Source organism: Brachycentrus maculatus, unplaced genomic scaffold (assembly GCF_059751285.1).
Source record: "Brachycentrus maculatus isolate JH-2025_06_01 unplaced genomic scaffold, ASM5975128v1 h1tg000247l, whole genome shotgun sequence".
In the NCBI taxonomy this organism is placed as follows: Eukaryota; Metazoa; Arthropoda; class Insecta; order Trichoptera; family Brachycentridae; genus Brachycentrus; species Brachycentrus maculatus.
In genome coordinates, this window is record NW_028280998.1 from 99,508 (window position 1) to 116,217 (window position 16,710).

Here is a 16,710-nt window from a genome sequence, read left to right on the forward strand (position 1 = left end):
TTTCATATTTTATATTCCTTTTTTCCCTCACCCCATTGAAAACATAAGTGCAAAAATAACCACACCCCACTATCGAGACATTTTCGCAGGAAAATGCAAAAATTTGAATCCATTAAAATTTTGCAATTTCAAAACATGTTATTCTTTGTGAACAGTCTATTCCTTTAGGAAAAAGTGGTTGCTAAAAAAGCAAATTTGTTTTTTAACCTCATCCACTGGCGTATTCTGAACTCGGTGGGAGTACTACTAAGTGCCTCACTTGAAAATTTGTAATTTTACTATGCCAACTTTTTAACGACTCGATAGTAGTTTTTTCTGAAAAATTGCTCTTTTTCAGATAAAAGTCAATATCTAACAATTGCCATTATGTCATTTTTCTGATCATTGCATACAGCTAACATAAACATAAACTATATATATATTTATATATATATATATATATATATATATATATATATATATATATATATATATATATATATATATATATATATATATATATATATATATATATATATATATATATATATATATATATATATATATATATATATATATATATATATATATATATATATATATATATATAAATACATAATATATATACATAATTTCTGCAAGTGGCGTCGTACGTCAATCACATTTGATATTTATGAACTAGACAACAGCAGTATACAAACAAATTAATAAAACGGGGACAAATGTGTATTAATACTGGCAGCAGCCACTTGACGGATATCATATTTTCTGCTTAACAAAAAAAAGTAAAAATCCAAGTTAATATTTTCATTACTTAATTTTTCAAATTTTATTCAGTAAAAAAAATATTTAACAACAAAATCGAATGATTAATTTTGCACCACCCTGAATTAGTTTGTTTACTGCAACTGTTTAAATAAAAAAAATGTCAAATATGATTTACGTGCGGCACTATTTGCAAAAATTATAACATCTTCCGATAGGGTGATTATTTTTGCGCCACTCTGTATAAACATGATATTACCATTCAAAACAAATTGAAATAATAAAAAAATAAAACTCAAGTTTAAAATCCTTTTATTTATTACAGTTAGTCAATTATGAAAGTGATTTACATACAACAAACGTTTAGATTTAATTTTAAGATTCTAAACATTATAATTTTCGATTAAAAACTTTACAATATGTCCAAAATCTTATATAATCTTCTAGAAGAATCACAAAATAATATATCAGGATCACAATAATACACTCCTATCACCTACTTGAAATATGACATTTTTTTACGGTATTTACAGTTTTGGAAAATATATACAGTATGTGGTATGTTGACGAATGAGTCGAACGATAATATTGCATATGTACTTATACGATATAAAACTTCCTTACGTATTGATTTTTTAAAAGAGCTACTTAAAAAATAAACATGAATTTAGATAGTATTGAACCAATCATTTTCATATTATTTCACAATATTTTGTTATTATGTACTTAATATTTGTTTTTACCACTTTTCGTTCATTTTCGAATAAATCATTTTTTTGTATATAAGTTTTATACATGTAAGAACTAAGAATTAAAATGAAAAATTTTGAGATCTGGTATCATGTTGTTTGACGATTTTGAATTTTGTACAGTTGATTGATGTAAATATTAATACTTCCTAAGACTTAATTATTTGATATGCATATTGCGATGAATTTTCCGTAAAAGTTCTATTTAGACATATGATTTTTATATGGGATAACTTAAAGATTAAACGTGAGTAGAAAATATTGTATTGAAGTAACGTGGAGTATTGTTTTTATTTGTTAAAAGAACTATATTAATTAAATATCCATCTAACAACGGATTAGGCACACCATCACTAATAGACTTCATCACTGTGGACTGTAGAGTGTTATAGTTTTTAGATTTCAGCTGCGAAAAAAATCTCCATTGCTACCTAGTCTCTTCATGATTGCATTAGAAGTCCACGGAGACAGACCTCCACTCAGATCAGTTCCAATAGCCACGGGAGAAACAGCATCAGATAAAGGACCAGTCGCCAAAGAACCAGAGGCCGCTGTCACAGCTACCGAAGGCTTACCTTTCAAAATGGACCTAGGGTTATCATCCGAGCTGGTCGGAGTCACACCACAATTACTAAACATCGACGGTTCGCTGAATCGCGCACTACTAGCACTCTTGTCTCTGCTTCCACTCATGTTTTCACATGTCTCTTTCATTTTACACAACTGTTCCTGCAAACTTCTGTATTCTTCCAAAAAGCGTTCCAACTGCGCGGCGTGGTAATCGTAAGTCAGGGGCATTGTCGTGTTTGCGACTAATGGAGCTCTCGCCAGTTCAGATCTTGGTAGACCGCGTATTTCTAGAAGTGGAGTAGCACTAGCGGGGGAACCCGGTAAACTCGGAGCCCCGCGAACTACTGATGATGAAGCCAGATTCAAAAAACTGTTTGATCGCTGCCCTGGTTTGTTTTGATTCCCGTTGGAAAGAGCGTAATGCGAATAGGATTCTATGGATAAGCGCCGATTGGAATTACTGCCAATACTGGATTCTCCTCCACTACTACCGTATCTACTTTCGGGAAGCAACGGACTTTGACTTGACTCAGAATCTCTATGATGTCTACTGTTGTGATTTCTCATATTGACGGCTCCTTTTCTAGGTAAAGTATAAAAATAATTATCCCTTCCTTCTGCACCAGAGTAGGCTGGCATTATCTGGCTTATTGTTTCGGTAGGATTTGCATTCAAAGAATTATTTTCTAAAAGATCTGGATAGTTCTTGTCTATTTCAGACGCTAGATTATTTTGTTCATCGGTGATGTTATTAGCGATAGGGCTGTTTGCGGTAAAGACACGGGATGATGATGATGTTGGATGAAGCTGTCTTCTTATACTGTGTGTTTGGGGGAGAATGTCGTTTGTATTATTGTTCACTTTATTTTGAGATTCTGCACTATTGTAAGAATTATAAACTTGGCTATATGATGAGATTGATTCCGGAGTGAGAGATATTCTGAAAAAATAGATGAAATAATTAAAACATGTTCAAACTTTAAAAAATAAAAACATTATATAATAAAAGATTTATAGATAAGGTGTTTACCTAGGTTCTCTATATTCTGATAAGCGAGGAATATGTAAATCTGTTTCATCAGGCTTGATTAATTCTCTGGGAGCTGGCCACGAGGGTTGAGGGATCCCTCTCCAGGCACCTGCAGCTCCTCGCACTTCAGAACTAGGGGTCGGGGTTTCCATGTCTTCATCATACGTCTCTGCTTCATCTTCCGTATCTTGGCTAGGTACATTCCTATAATCTCCTCTTTTCCTCATAGCTCCCATCATGGCAGTTACGGCTTCGTTTCTATTAGTTAAGTTGTCAGATTCTGCATTGCTAGCAAGGTTAATATGGTTATTTATTTTGTGGTTCATTTCAATTTTCTCGTAGCTATCAGCTCGATGACGCGAGCAAGCCGCTTGGTGTGGTCTAGGCTTTTTGCGAGCGGCTTTTATTCCTAAGAATAATAAACAAATAGTCAATATTAATAGTGCGGCTGTTGCACCTGCCGCTAAGGCAAAGCTGCCACTAGCGTTTCCACCGATGCGCTTAGCAACGGCTAGTTTTACGACAGCTTCCGCTTTACCCGCAACATTTTCCGCTGCGCAAGTATATATTCCCGCATCTTGGGAATCAGCTGCTACGAGAGTCAAACTCACGACGTTACCTCTCGAGCGTACTAAATAGCCACGTCGGCCATTATTAGATGAAACATTCGTTAAAATTCTGTTCCTTAGTAACCAAAGAACTCTCGGTGTCGGTTCGCCTCCGATTCGACACGTCAAAGTAACATTATCTCCCTCTTCAGCAGTGGATTCAGTTTCTTCCGGTCTGATGTTTGGAGCACAAGCAAATTCGTCTACCTCCATTTTTTCCCAGGAGCGGCCCGCCAACCGCGGAGGAAATCGGCAATGGGGTGGCAAACCAAACGGGACCTTCTTTTTCAACATCCACTCCCGGAGAGGTCTCAAGCTGCAAGTGCAATTCCAAGGATTGGTTGCCAATTCTAATCCATGTAGACTTTGAAGCGTTGTAAGAGTGGATGACTTTATATCGGATATTCTATTACGATCTAACTTAAGCCATTCTAGGGTGTTTTCCAAGCCACTGAAAGCTCTGGGTTCTACTGTTCCGAGTCTGCAATCGGATAGTTCTAGTCTGACAAGTTGAGGAACATATCTAAAAGCGTCGTTGAGTATTCTCTGAATCGGGTTCCCACTTAGTTTAAGTTCACGCAGTTCAGGGATAGAGTCGAAAATGTGAGATGGGATCGCGTTCAGTTGATTGTAGCTGATGTCGAGTTCGACTAGATTGATCAGCTTCCGGAAAGCGAATCGGTCCAAGGTTTTGAGGCGACACTTGGTGACGTAGATCTTCTGCAGGTTGAGCAGGCCGGCCGCGAGGAAGGCGTCCCGGGGGATGGCGGCCAGCGGGTTGTCCGTGAGGTCGAGCAGCTGCGTGCCGGCGTCCAGGCGGTCGGGCAGGCGGGTGAGGTTGGCGCCGCGGCACAGCACGGACTCCTTGCCGCCCTTCCACTTGCAGTCGCACAGGCGCGGGCAGTGCGCCTGCGTGTGGAGGGCGAGCACGCACAGCGCGGCCAGCACCAGCGCGTGCGCGCTCATCCCGTCACCGCCGCACGGCGACACGGGGAGACTAGGCCGGCGCGAGTGGCGGAAACAACTTCATCTGGAAAGAACGAAAACAAACACTTGAAAAGAAAAACATTAAATACTTAAATATTTAGGGGTGTTTTCCTTTCACATAAATCAACATTAAAAAAAAAGAATAACTTGAATATCCTCTACTTGAAGAGGCTTGTCTGTGGGTAGGAAAGTAAGGATAAGGAAGGTACATGTGGAAAATACATCACAAACACCCAGACCAATTGAAAGTAAATTTTTCTTGAATTTATTTTGCAATTGACAGGAATGGAGCCCGTGACGCCAGTTTTATAGTCTGGCGTCTACCCAACTACGTCACAACTACCACATAAAAGGTACTACTTTCAACTAGTATTACACAAAGTGTACGACGAATGACAAGAAATGTGTTAAAAATATAAACTTTTACATTTTAACATCCCAACAAAGATGAAGAAGAATATGGAAGTATGGGTATTGTCAGGGCTTTTGACCCATCATGGGTTGGTTTAAGTGATCTCTTTATACACGAATAACACTCACCATTCTACCCGTGATTAACAACCATACTATTCAAATGTTGGAACTCATGTAAACACACACACACACACACACACACACGCACAATTATTAATTTAAATGTCATTTTTATGTTTAAATTTCGTATGAAAATGCACCCTAATTCCTTTATTTCATCGATGCAATAAAGCTGTCTGCGCGGAGTTGCATTTCGTTTGCAGGAGTGACATTTAGAGGCCTTTATTCAAGGTTATAAAGCTGTTCCGGCAGACAAACATGCATTTCATTAGACGGGTCAGACGGTCGCACATTCGGACGGCGGGCAGCTCGCCAGACATCTCTCTCTCCAGTCAAGGGTTCCGGGACGATTTTTCCGGAAGTTTAGCGCCCTTATCGACCGAAGCAGCCTCCCTAATGAAACACTTTACTGGAGCCGTATCTCATCCGCTGGGGCGCCTCAGTCAGGTGGATTTATTAGGTTCATATGCGCGAATTAGGCATTTAAGTCTGAATATAAATTTAAGTTATAAATTATCAGCAACCGCAGGATGGCTTGTCTTATAAAACTGTCTTAAATTATGTTGTTAATTATTTATTGCTTTTTTTTAAGAAATATTTGTGTTTTTATTATTAACACAAATATTTCAATTTCATACTATTTGCTCATTCCTAAAAATTTGTATCAAATTGTGGTAGAGTGGGTTCGAACCGAGAAACTCTGACTTAAGAGTCCGCGACACTAACCACGAGACCACATTAATTTTTAAATTCTTCACACCCTTTTCATTCTTCATACATTCTGGCATCTCATCATACATTTTCAAACCCTCATACATTAAACGATTTTGTGACTCGTTTTTTTTCAACAATGGCAGTTTTATTTTACCCTTATTTCCAGTAATATGTTCATGAAAATTTTTGTTTAACACTAATTTATCGTTTAAAAATTTATATATAAAGATCAGCATATTAAATTTTAGTCACTTTTTTATAGATAACCAGTTGAGTTTTCTCTCATTTTTTGTAAATAATTATATCTATTTTTCTTGAGTACTATCCTCATAGCTTATGTATGTATTATAATATGTATTATACATGAATAATAAACAGATCTCAAGAATAACCACAATAAATTCTTCACTTATGACAAGATTCCAAATATATCAGAGTTTTAGTACAAATAACATATATCAAGTTTAGGCAAAAAGTTTCCGGAATGTGGGGTCGGTAGGTCGGTCCATCCCTTCGGCCCGGGGGCAGCGAGACTATCGGGGTAGTGCCATCTGACGGAGTTGATGAGGGCTCATTTTACTTTAGGACCTAAAACAGCGCCCCAAGGAACACTTTGTTGCTCGCTATAAGAGGGCCTGTGGACCAACGGTCAAGGAAATGAACTGAGAAAGTGGTGTGAGAAGCTTCGAGCCAAGTTTTGTCTCTGAGATTAACGGTTATATACAAATCTTGACATCTCAACATGTATAAAAAATAATATGAATGTCTGGGTATTTACAGGGTTAATTATCTGTCTTAGGCTGGTTAAATGGCCGGTTAACAATTCTACCTATTTTATTTTTGATTTGGTGTTTAATTTGAAGAACTTCATAATTTATATTTCAAATATTGAAATAAGGCGCTGATTTATAAGTATATTTTATTTGAAAAAAAAATGAAAATGGTAAATAAAATTCTCGATAATTGTTTCACCCTATTAGGGCATTATCAAACTACTGTCAGTAGTATATTATTTATTGATTAGGTTTTAACTTTGTGGAATGACATGTTCATGGTTAAAAAAAACACTTGTATGATACCACTTATTGAGTTTTATTTCATTACACACGACTTGTTTAGAATATTACATTTGTGTTCATCCACAGGTGAAAAGTAAAACATAAAATACTGTTAATCTCCTTCAGAACAGCACAGCATAACTAAAAAAGTACGTTGCACTGATAGTTTTTATAATAAGCCTAATAATTTGTAGGTTTTTTTCCATACATTTGTAAAAAAAATTCTCAGAACATTGAGTAAAGACACCAAATATCTGTATTTTCGTCATTTAAAATAAACTCATTATTGCAAGCATACGATATACAAGAAACATTAAACTTTTGTGTCTCCATGTTCCAGATTTATGTATTTTATCGCCAGAACTTCAGTTCACCTGGAGTATTAGATCATTATCAACGTGTCAGCTGAACCAGCACGTAGCGTATACATATACCCACGTATCAATATAAAAACATACAGTGAAATGAATACAAAAGAGATGACATGTTTGCTCAACCAATTTCGATAGATTGGAAGACAGCCAAGTGAATCAATGCCCGCCCTTTAAATAACGTAAAGCCTTACACGAGGGGTAGCTTGAGACTCCCTTAAGGACGCTTGGCTGGGGTCCGATCAAATGATAATGGGTAGCGATATCAGTAAGGGTGAAGTGAAGAGCAAAGGAAACACAACAGAATACATAAAAATAACAAAGGTTGTAGACATAATTCCTTTGTTTTATTTCATCAAATATTCATATTCCTTTAGTATAAGCGTTCTTAGGGAACATATGCCAAAGGTCAAAACTACAAATTTTTCTTTTTTACCTGAAATACATATATGCTTAATTTGCAAGGACTAAAATCAGTAAAAATATATTTTTGAAATCTATTTTGTTAATTAAAAACATTGATAACTTTGTAATTTAGTAATATAAAAGTGGTATTACACAAACTCAACGATGAATGATAAGGAGAGTGTTATTTATGAAATCATTTACATACATATGAACATATATGAACGTAAAACAAGTTAAAATATTTCCTTTTCATACAATACGATAAACCATGTTTGTTATAACAAATTTTTCAATTCATTTTAAAATTCTAATTAAATCTGTTTATATTAAACTTATAAGTCCAGATCTAAACTGTTTACGCAACATATTTACAATTAAAATATATTTTTATTACTACTCATTTATTAGTATTTGTCAGACACTAGATTATTCTTCCTGAAGATGACATATCACATATGTTTAATTGGCGTAAATTGTGTATTTCTTATCTATGTATAAACTTCATAACTGAAGGCGCCACCGTCAACCACACATTCCAAATGAACAAATATAATAATTAACACATGAAAAAAATTCAACAAAATCGCTTATATATATATATATATATATATATATATATATATATATATATATATATATATATATATATATATATATATATATATATATATATATATATATATATATATATATATATATATATATATATATATATATATATATATATATATATATATATATATATATATATATATATATATATATATATATATATATATATATATATATATATATATATATATATATATATATATATATATATATATATATATATATATATATATATATATATATATATAATACATCTTTTAACATACATATTTTAACCTAATTTTACTTCTTATAATATCTATTGTATTTTTACCAGTGTCCTTTACAACGACCCTAAATATAATGTATAACCACACACAGGCCATACCTTTGTGGGATATTTTTTTGTTTTTATATTATGTATTTTTTTCGTACTTATATTATGTTGTGAAACGCAAAAGAATTTAAAAAAAAATAGCATCATTCGGCTATATTTTATTTATTGTTTCGGCATTAACTTTGTGGTAATACATGTTACAATGATTAAAGAAAACACTTGTTTTTTACCACTTGAGTTTTATTATAGACTACATGTTTCAGAAGTTAAACTTCCATCATTCAGGTCTGTATAATAACTAATAGTTATTATACAGACCTGAATGATGGAAGTTTAACTTCTGAAACATGTAGTCTATAATAAAACTCAAGTGGCAAAAAACAAGTGTTTTCTTTAATCATTGATTCATTCGGCTATATTGCATTTGAATGAATAATCATTTTTCATTCCTTATTAAATTATTTTTATAAAATGTGCTCTTGACACGGGAAATCTTTAAGGGCAAATTATTGTAACATATAATTTGTAATTATGTAAATGTTGAAATAAATAAATAAATTCTTCTTTTGCTATTCCATGCTTCACTTCCATACATTACTGCATACCTTCTTCCATACAGCGTATCCATACATTTATTATTTTCTTGTAATTCTTACATAATTATACTATCTTTCAACTTTTTTTACTACTACTCCTACTACTACTACTACTACCATCACGCCGTTTCCACGCAGGGGTAGTCAGAAAGGATAGAACGCCACAATATTTTATTCTGTCACACATTCTTCGCCTCCTTCACATCCATACATCTAGTCATACATGCCCTCCGATTACGCAGACTTTTGATACCATCAAATTTTAGATTCTGATTGATCTGATCGAGTCTTTTTCGGCCGTCCATGTTCTGTTCTCCCGCTTACATTTTTTTAGTCATTATCTCATTATCCATTCGCTCCACATGTCCATACCACCTTAAAGAACTGTTCATAATTTTTTCAACTATCCCTTGTTCAGCCTTACGTTCCTTCTTATATCTTCGTTTTAAACTATTTTTATGTATTTGTGAAAATTGGCCCCAGACCAAAGATTAATTAGATACCATTATTTTTATACCTTTGCTGAATCTGATGACAGCAAAATATATTTTCATTTTCTTCCAATCCCCATCGTCCATTATTTTACTGCTGAATATTTGCATAAAACTCTCATGAAATTATTCAGGAGAATGAATTCATGAAACGTTTTCCCAAAAGGCTATAAATTAATAAAAATAAAATACTTTCATATCGGTTATTATTAGAAGGATGATTTTATCGTTGCTTTATCTAACCCAGCTGAACTCTGAATAGCCTAGGGTCACAGGAGAAGAGGAATACATATATAGATGAGCAGTCGAGATACGTGAAGTTGTTCTATGGGGACCGGAGATTTCTGAATCAATTTTTAAATATTATATTGTATTGTGTATTCGCTTGTCTCACATTAATAACGAAGAATGTAAAATATCTTTTACTTGTTAAATACCACTTTATAAATAAATCTATTGTGACACGTGTTTCGATGTGTTCCGTAGCATTTTCAAATACTGTTAAATGTTTAAAATGATGCGGAATGCATCGAAACATGTGTCACAATAGATTTTAAAAAAATGTATTTACCAAGTGAAACTTAAAACCACAAAGTGACTGACGAATCAATAACTAAAAGTAAAATATTTTCCGTATTTTTATTTCATCTCACACATAAAACAAATTAACTGAAAATTGGTTTCTTTTCATCTCACCAATAGATGTCTCTAGTGAAGTTCTAGTGATTCAAGAACAATGTCACAAAATTGTTTCATATGTATATAGAACTTCTAATATTTGAATAGTGTTGTCAATAATGGGTAGAATTGGTGAATGTTACACGTGAGTAAAGTAATCACTTGAACCAGCGTATGACGGTCGTCAGCATCGTAAATGCCCAGACTTCCATATTCTTCTTCATCTTTAATGAGATGTCAAAAAATATTATAAATAAATGTTATTTCGACCAAAAGGGTTTTGTTTGATGTTCTATCGAGTTTTAGATCGCGTAGTTCTACGTACATTTCCACAAAGTGTATTTTTTGTGATTTGTGTTATTTGCTGGGAGGTGCTTTTTGTGTTATGTGAGAGTAATTTTTAAATGCATACGTTAATATGGTTAGTTTTAGCATACTTTATTTGTTTATTTGTTCGGGAATTGTACAGCTTTACATTTCAAAAAGTATATAATAAAAAAATAGTTACATTAATAAAAATAAAGCCAATTAAACAATTCCACATTAATGTTATAATAACTATTAAAACATTAAGACATAAAAAATAAATAAAAAAGAATGGGAGTGTGTGTGTGAGGAAGGGAGTAAAAGGGTAAGGGTATGGTATAAAAAATAGAATATGCAGGAAGTAAAAAGAAAGGAGAAGAATTAATGAGAGTGGTTAAAGGATTTTTTTCTACGTAACAAGATAAGAATATATCGCTCACTCCTTTCAAAAACTTGATTTTTCAGGAGATCGTTTTTAAAGTTTAAGAATATATTGAAATGTTTTAAAATTAAATAACAAGCCGCTTATTGAACTTTTTACTGTACAACAGATCTTTTTAGGTAAAACCTGCAGGTTTTTCCTCCATTTGAAAAATATTTAGAATATTTAAAAGAATAATTAAACTTTAAATAAATAAATATATAGAATAAATAACCTTTCTTCAAAATGCAAAAACAACACTTTTTGCCCTGTAGCGGGTTAGTATTAAGTGGAAAATATGCAACTTTTGATGGGATATAGTACATTTTCTGGGCATTTCGAAAACATGCACAACTGAAAATTGACGATTTTTCATATATGACGTTGTTCAAAGGAGTGAGCGATATGTAAAATAAGAATATGGTTGTTTACTGTCAGAATTTGTAAATTCTTTAATAATTAGTATAAAATGATCATATTATTATATATTATTTTAGTTTTGTGGTCATACACAAGAATTGCACTAGCAGGAGTTATGAAAACTTGTGTTGGCAATCCTTATATGTTTCGGCTTTTAATTCAACGTACACGTTGCGAATTTGCAGAATGTTTCAGTTTCAGTCCTCGCGCTAGCGTGCTACAACTATTCCGAAACAATCCTTCAGCCATTCATCATGACGCGGGCGGGAAGTTTGAGGGAACATCCCGCGCCGACCCGGCCGTGAGTATCCGCGGGCGCGGAGCCGAGGAATGATTTATCCGCGATACCGCACCTAAACCACTTTGCCAACTACGCGCGGCGCATACTTATTAAATGATACATGCTACTTGCTACTTGCTACTTGCTACTTGCCGGGATTACAATACTAGTCTGGCACATGCAGGCGGTAAGAGAAAAAATCAAGCTTTTAGAAGGTATTTGTTTCCAACTCTAATGTATGGAAGTTAAACATGGAGTTGGCAAAATAAGGATGAAAGTAAACTGAATGTAGTCCAAATGCGATCTCTCAGAAGAATGCGCGACAAAACGATGGATGATAGATGTTCGAATAGTGAAATAAGGAAGGAATGCAAAGCTGAGATCAGCATTATCGATAAAATTATGAAAGTTGCATTGAGATGGTTTGGACATGTAGAACGAATGCGTGAGGAAAGGACGATAAAACAAATTTTTGGGGCGAATGTAATTGGAAAAAGATTTAAAAAAATTAACAATGAAAGAAATTATATAAACTGTTTAGAAGAAATTGGTAACAAACCTGATGTTAATTTTTTTAGTCAGACTAACTGCAGCCTAATCACGTCATCGTAGATGATGAGTAAAGGTATTTAAAAATGGGCTTTAATATTAAAAAAAAAAAAAATCGGTGTTTGATAATTAATGAGTATACAAAGGGTTAACAGTTAACCCACTTCCGGCACGCGCCAGTGGCACTAGTAGGTAGTAAGGCATAAGATACGTAATGTTGCCGTAGATCGTGGCGTCCTAGCCCGTACATATAAATTTGCACATTCATTAGGGTCCATACAAAACTACAGCAAGTAAACGGTATACAGATGTCTCGCTGCTTCGCGTAATTGCGTTACTCTACTATCTGTCTTTCTAGTACTTATGTGCTCCTGATACAAACATGTATGTACGTAGGGAAACGTAAAATATTTTAAAATTTGTTCTAACTGAGAGATAAATTGCTAAGCTATCCTGCTTTTTCAAACATGTTTCGCTTTTCCATACATCTCTTCAAACATGCAGGCTGATTATTCTGACTCCTAACCATTCCACATTTAAGGATATAATGAAATGATAATGCTATATCTTCCTCGAGTTGTACTTATTTCTACGTTTATATATTTATATATATTTCTACGTTCACTTATTATTCAGTCTTAATATCACACAACCAGTTATTTGTTTATTTATTTGCAATACCAAACAATTCCCAGAGAACTTTAGATATTTGGGAACCGAATACTTCAATTAGCTTTCTACAGAAATAGAAAAAATTGAAGACATTCAACAGTACTTAAAAAAAAGACTTATGTACACGTTAATCGAAGAAAATAATCACACAAAATAAGGATAAATAAAGAACACACGGATAAGGATCCGCAACTAATGGTGCATAGGGCACTTTATCATATAAAAGCAGTGTTATCTTGATCTTTAAAACATGAAGGTGATAAGCCCTCTGCTTCATTAACCAGTCCAGGGTATAATTGAATAAATATTAGAGTGAAAAAATCACTTATATTATATTTATTTTACCCTCCCTGGGAATCGAACACGAGACCTCCAGTACGAAATCAAAATAAAAACACACTAAAAAATATATATTACCCACAAATGTAAACAACAAATAAAAAGTGTAATTCCCTCTACAAGCACAAGCGTTTAGTTTTTTTATTGGAGAGAACATCAAAATGAATTTTAAGATTGAAATGCACAAACGTCTAGAAAATTAATTAAATAATAAAAAAGTCTTGTAACTACATTCAATACATAAATAAAAATGTTGTTTTGTCATAAAAATTGAGTGACATTACCTCGCTTTTCTGTAACTATTTAAACCGTGTTCATTTTTTCTACTTATTTATTATTATTTTAATGTAGCACTTTGTTAATGAACAAGTACGTTTGGTCTGCAGGTACTTGTCGCGAGTACGTGTACGGAGGGGAATAGGTTCCCAACTAAATTGTCCATGCATTAGTAAGCTCGCTCCCGTCCCAGAACTCGCACTGAACTTGCACGTTCCTACTTTTATATGCCGGGGGTACATTTATTTCATATTTAGTTCGCGCCTTGTAGGCTAATTTACCCCGACTTCTGCGCCACTTTGTAAAGATAAAATTTTGGTTTGATAAAAATACATCGCACGTAGTAAATGCACCGTTTGCATATTTTATATCTAAGCAACTATGATAAAACCGAAACGTGATTAAGAAATCTTTAATAATTACACATTAAAAATATCATAAATTATCATTAATATCATTAAAATATTGAAGGGATGTTTTTTTCTCGTTCTGCTGTCTCATTCACATATCGCTCACTCCTTTCAAGAACGTCATAAATCAAAAATCTGTTTCTTTTTCAATTTTTAATTTAAATTTCATCGGTTTTCTTAAGAGCAGTACGATTTTACGAACACTTTTTTGTTTTTGTTTTTTTTTTAACGTTTTCATCATGTAAGTCTTGTTCATTACTTTGTATGTTATGAAGGTTAATTAACTATGACCTTCATTGTTCTGTGCTCTAATGATTTATTAGTTGACAAACATTAATATGCATAGTAACCCTGTGATTTAAGTATGTAAATACCTTACTGACGTATCGGTATTAAATTGTTATGTACATATCGCTCACTCCTTTCAAGAACGTCACAAATCAAAAATCGTCAGTTTTCAGTTGTGCATGTTTTCGGAATGCCTAGAAAATGAAATATATCCCAGCAAAAGAGGCATATTTTTAACTAAATATTTACCCGCTACAGGGCAGAAAGTGTTGTTCTTGCATTTTTAATAAAAGGTATTATTTTATTGTTTTTTTAAATATTTTTCAAATGGAGAAAAAACCTTCAGGTTTTACCTAAAAAAATCTGTTGTATAGTAAAAAGTTCAGTAAGTGGCTTGATATTTATTTTTGATACATTGTATTATATTTTTAAACTTTAAAAACGTTCTCCTGAAAAATCAAGTATTTTGATTTATGACGTTCTTGAAAGGAGTGAGCGATTTGTCAAAAAAATTCTTAGTTTTTCTCACGTCATCCATTCCTCATGTTCAAACTCCCTCAAAGAACTCTTCTGAAACATTTCAATTATGAATCAAGACAGGCATTTCTTGGCTCCGAAATATTTATTTATTGAACGGCTGAAGCCTTTAAGATAATACATATAATACATATATTTTATAATTAAAACCCTTATCCGCACCCCAATGGTGCATAGGGCACTGTGTCTTATAAACGCAGTGTTATCATGATCGTTTACTCATGAAGGAAAGGTGATCAGCCCTCCGCTTCAGGTACCAGTCCATGGTAATATTGATTAAATATTGCAGTAAAAAAATTACTTATATTTATTTTAACCCCCTTGGGAATCGAACCTGGGACCTCCAGAACGGTAGCCGAGCGTGCTGACCATTACACTACGGAGGCGGACAATATATACAGTATCTAATATAAAAAAAATACACTAATAGAGAAAAAAAGTCTTGTAACAAATAGTCTTATAACATAAATATACGAGATTGAACGGGGATAAAAACTGTTGAGGCTGTTTTCAAAGCTGCTCAAGACAGTGACAATTACTCCCAAGTGATAGTAGACGGCCTGACATGGCACACAAAGAATAGGCAGAAGTTTTAATTGAGACACATCATATACCTGTATTTTTTTATACGAAGTACGACTTATATTTTACAAATTTCTTGTTTGTCGAAATTCCACATCCATCAAAATTTCTATCAATCTTGAAACAGTGAATATTTATACCATTTTAAAAATTAACGCAATATTGATGTTCCACAATGGGCAGAATTTTAATCGTCACATAAGTGTATTTATTCAATATTACCCTGGACTGGTACCTGAAGCGGAGGGCTGATCACCTTTCCTTCGTGTGTAAACGATCAAGATAACACTGTGTTCATATGAAGCAGTGCCCTATGCACCATTGGGGTGCGGATAAGGGTTTAAAAAAATAATAAGTGTAAAAAGTTATATTTTAAGCCAGCCACTGCTAGATCGTTAGCCTTGGGATTCTCAGACTAACATCTTTCCTGATAATTGATTTTTTTTCTGAAAAGAATCAGACTTGAGGACTAACTAACTCAGTCTTACGTTGTTTTCGATACCTAAATTTTAAATTTTTACATCCATCGATTTCCACTCATTATTCTAAGTGATCGCATTTCAAAGGTGTTGATTTTGCTTTCATCCTTGGTAAACAATTCCTTTTTTTACTTCCATACATCATTGTCAGCATTTATACACCGCTGTGAACTGACAGTTATATGGACATATCTCTCTTGTACAATCACTCTATTCCGAGCATAATTTATTATATTTTTTGCATTCAAGCTTCTCGCTATATTTTTATCCACCTTTCTACCTCCAATAATTATTTTTTCAAACCCACACCTTATGGTGCATAGGGCAGTGCATCATATAAACGCAGTGTTACTTGATTGTCAACACATGAAGCAAAGGTAATTAGATACAAACAAATAGAAAATATACTTTTTCTTGAATGTTTTTCGCAGACACTTTGTGGCACATTTTATAAACTTTATAAAATTAAACAACCTTGTTTTAAGCACTTTTTTTTTATTGGTACACTTTATCCAACTGCGTGCGGCTTCAAACCATACTGTTTTTGGGCGATTCCATTCGTAATTGTCATTTGAAGTTGACGTATTTGCTACGCCATGCACAATAAAAACAACATTTGTGAGTTTTTGAATCATATTTTTTAAATCATATTTTCATAAGGTGTACGGAGTGCGTGGAAGTTTTT

At 33.4% G+C, this 16,710-nt stretch overlaps 1 protein-coding gene across 1 annotated transcript in view; it reads right to left on the reverse strand.

Moving 5' to 3' along the window:
• Positions 1 to 1,039: 1,039 nt before the first annotated feature.
• The window catches only part of kek3 (leucine-rich repeat, immunoglobulin-like domain-containing kekkon 3 protein), a 290,573-nt gene continuing 274,902 nt past the window's right edge, over positions 1,040 to 16,710 (reverse strand). Inside the window, exons 4-5 of the mRNA XM_088265495.1 lie at positions 3,094 to 4,731; positions 1,040 to 3,003 (exon numbers count right to left, since the gene is read on the reverse strand). Of these exons, the coding sequence (XP_088121621.1) occupies positions 1,896 to 3,003; positions 3,094 to 4,667 (2,682 nt within the window). The 5' untranslated portion in view covers positions 4,668 to 4,731 and the 3' untranslated portion in view covers positions 1,040 to 1,895. The remainder of the gene's footprint in view (positions 3,004 to 3,093; positions 4,732 to 16,710) is intronic.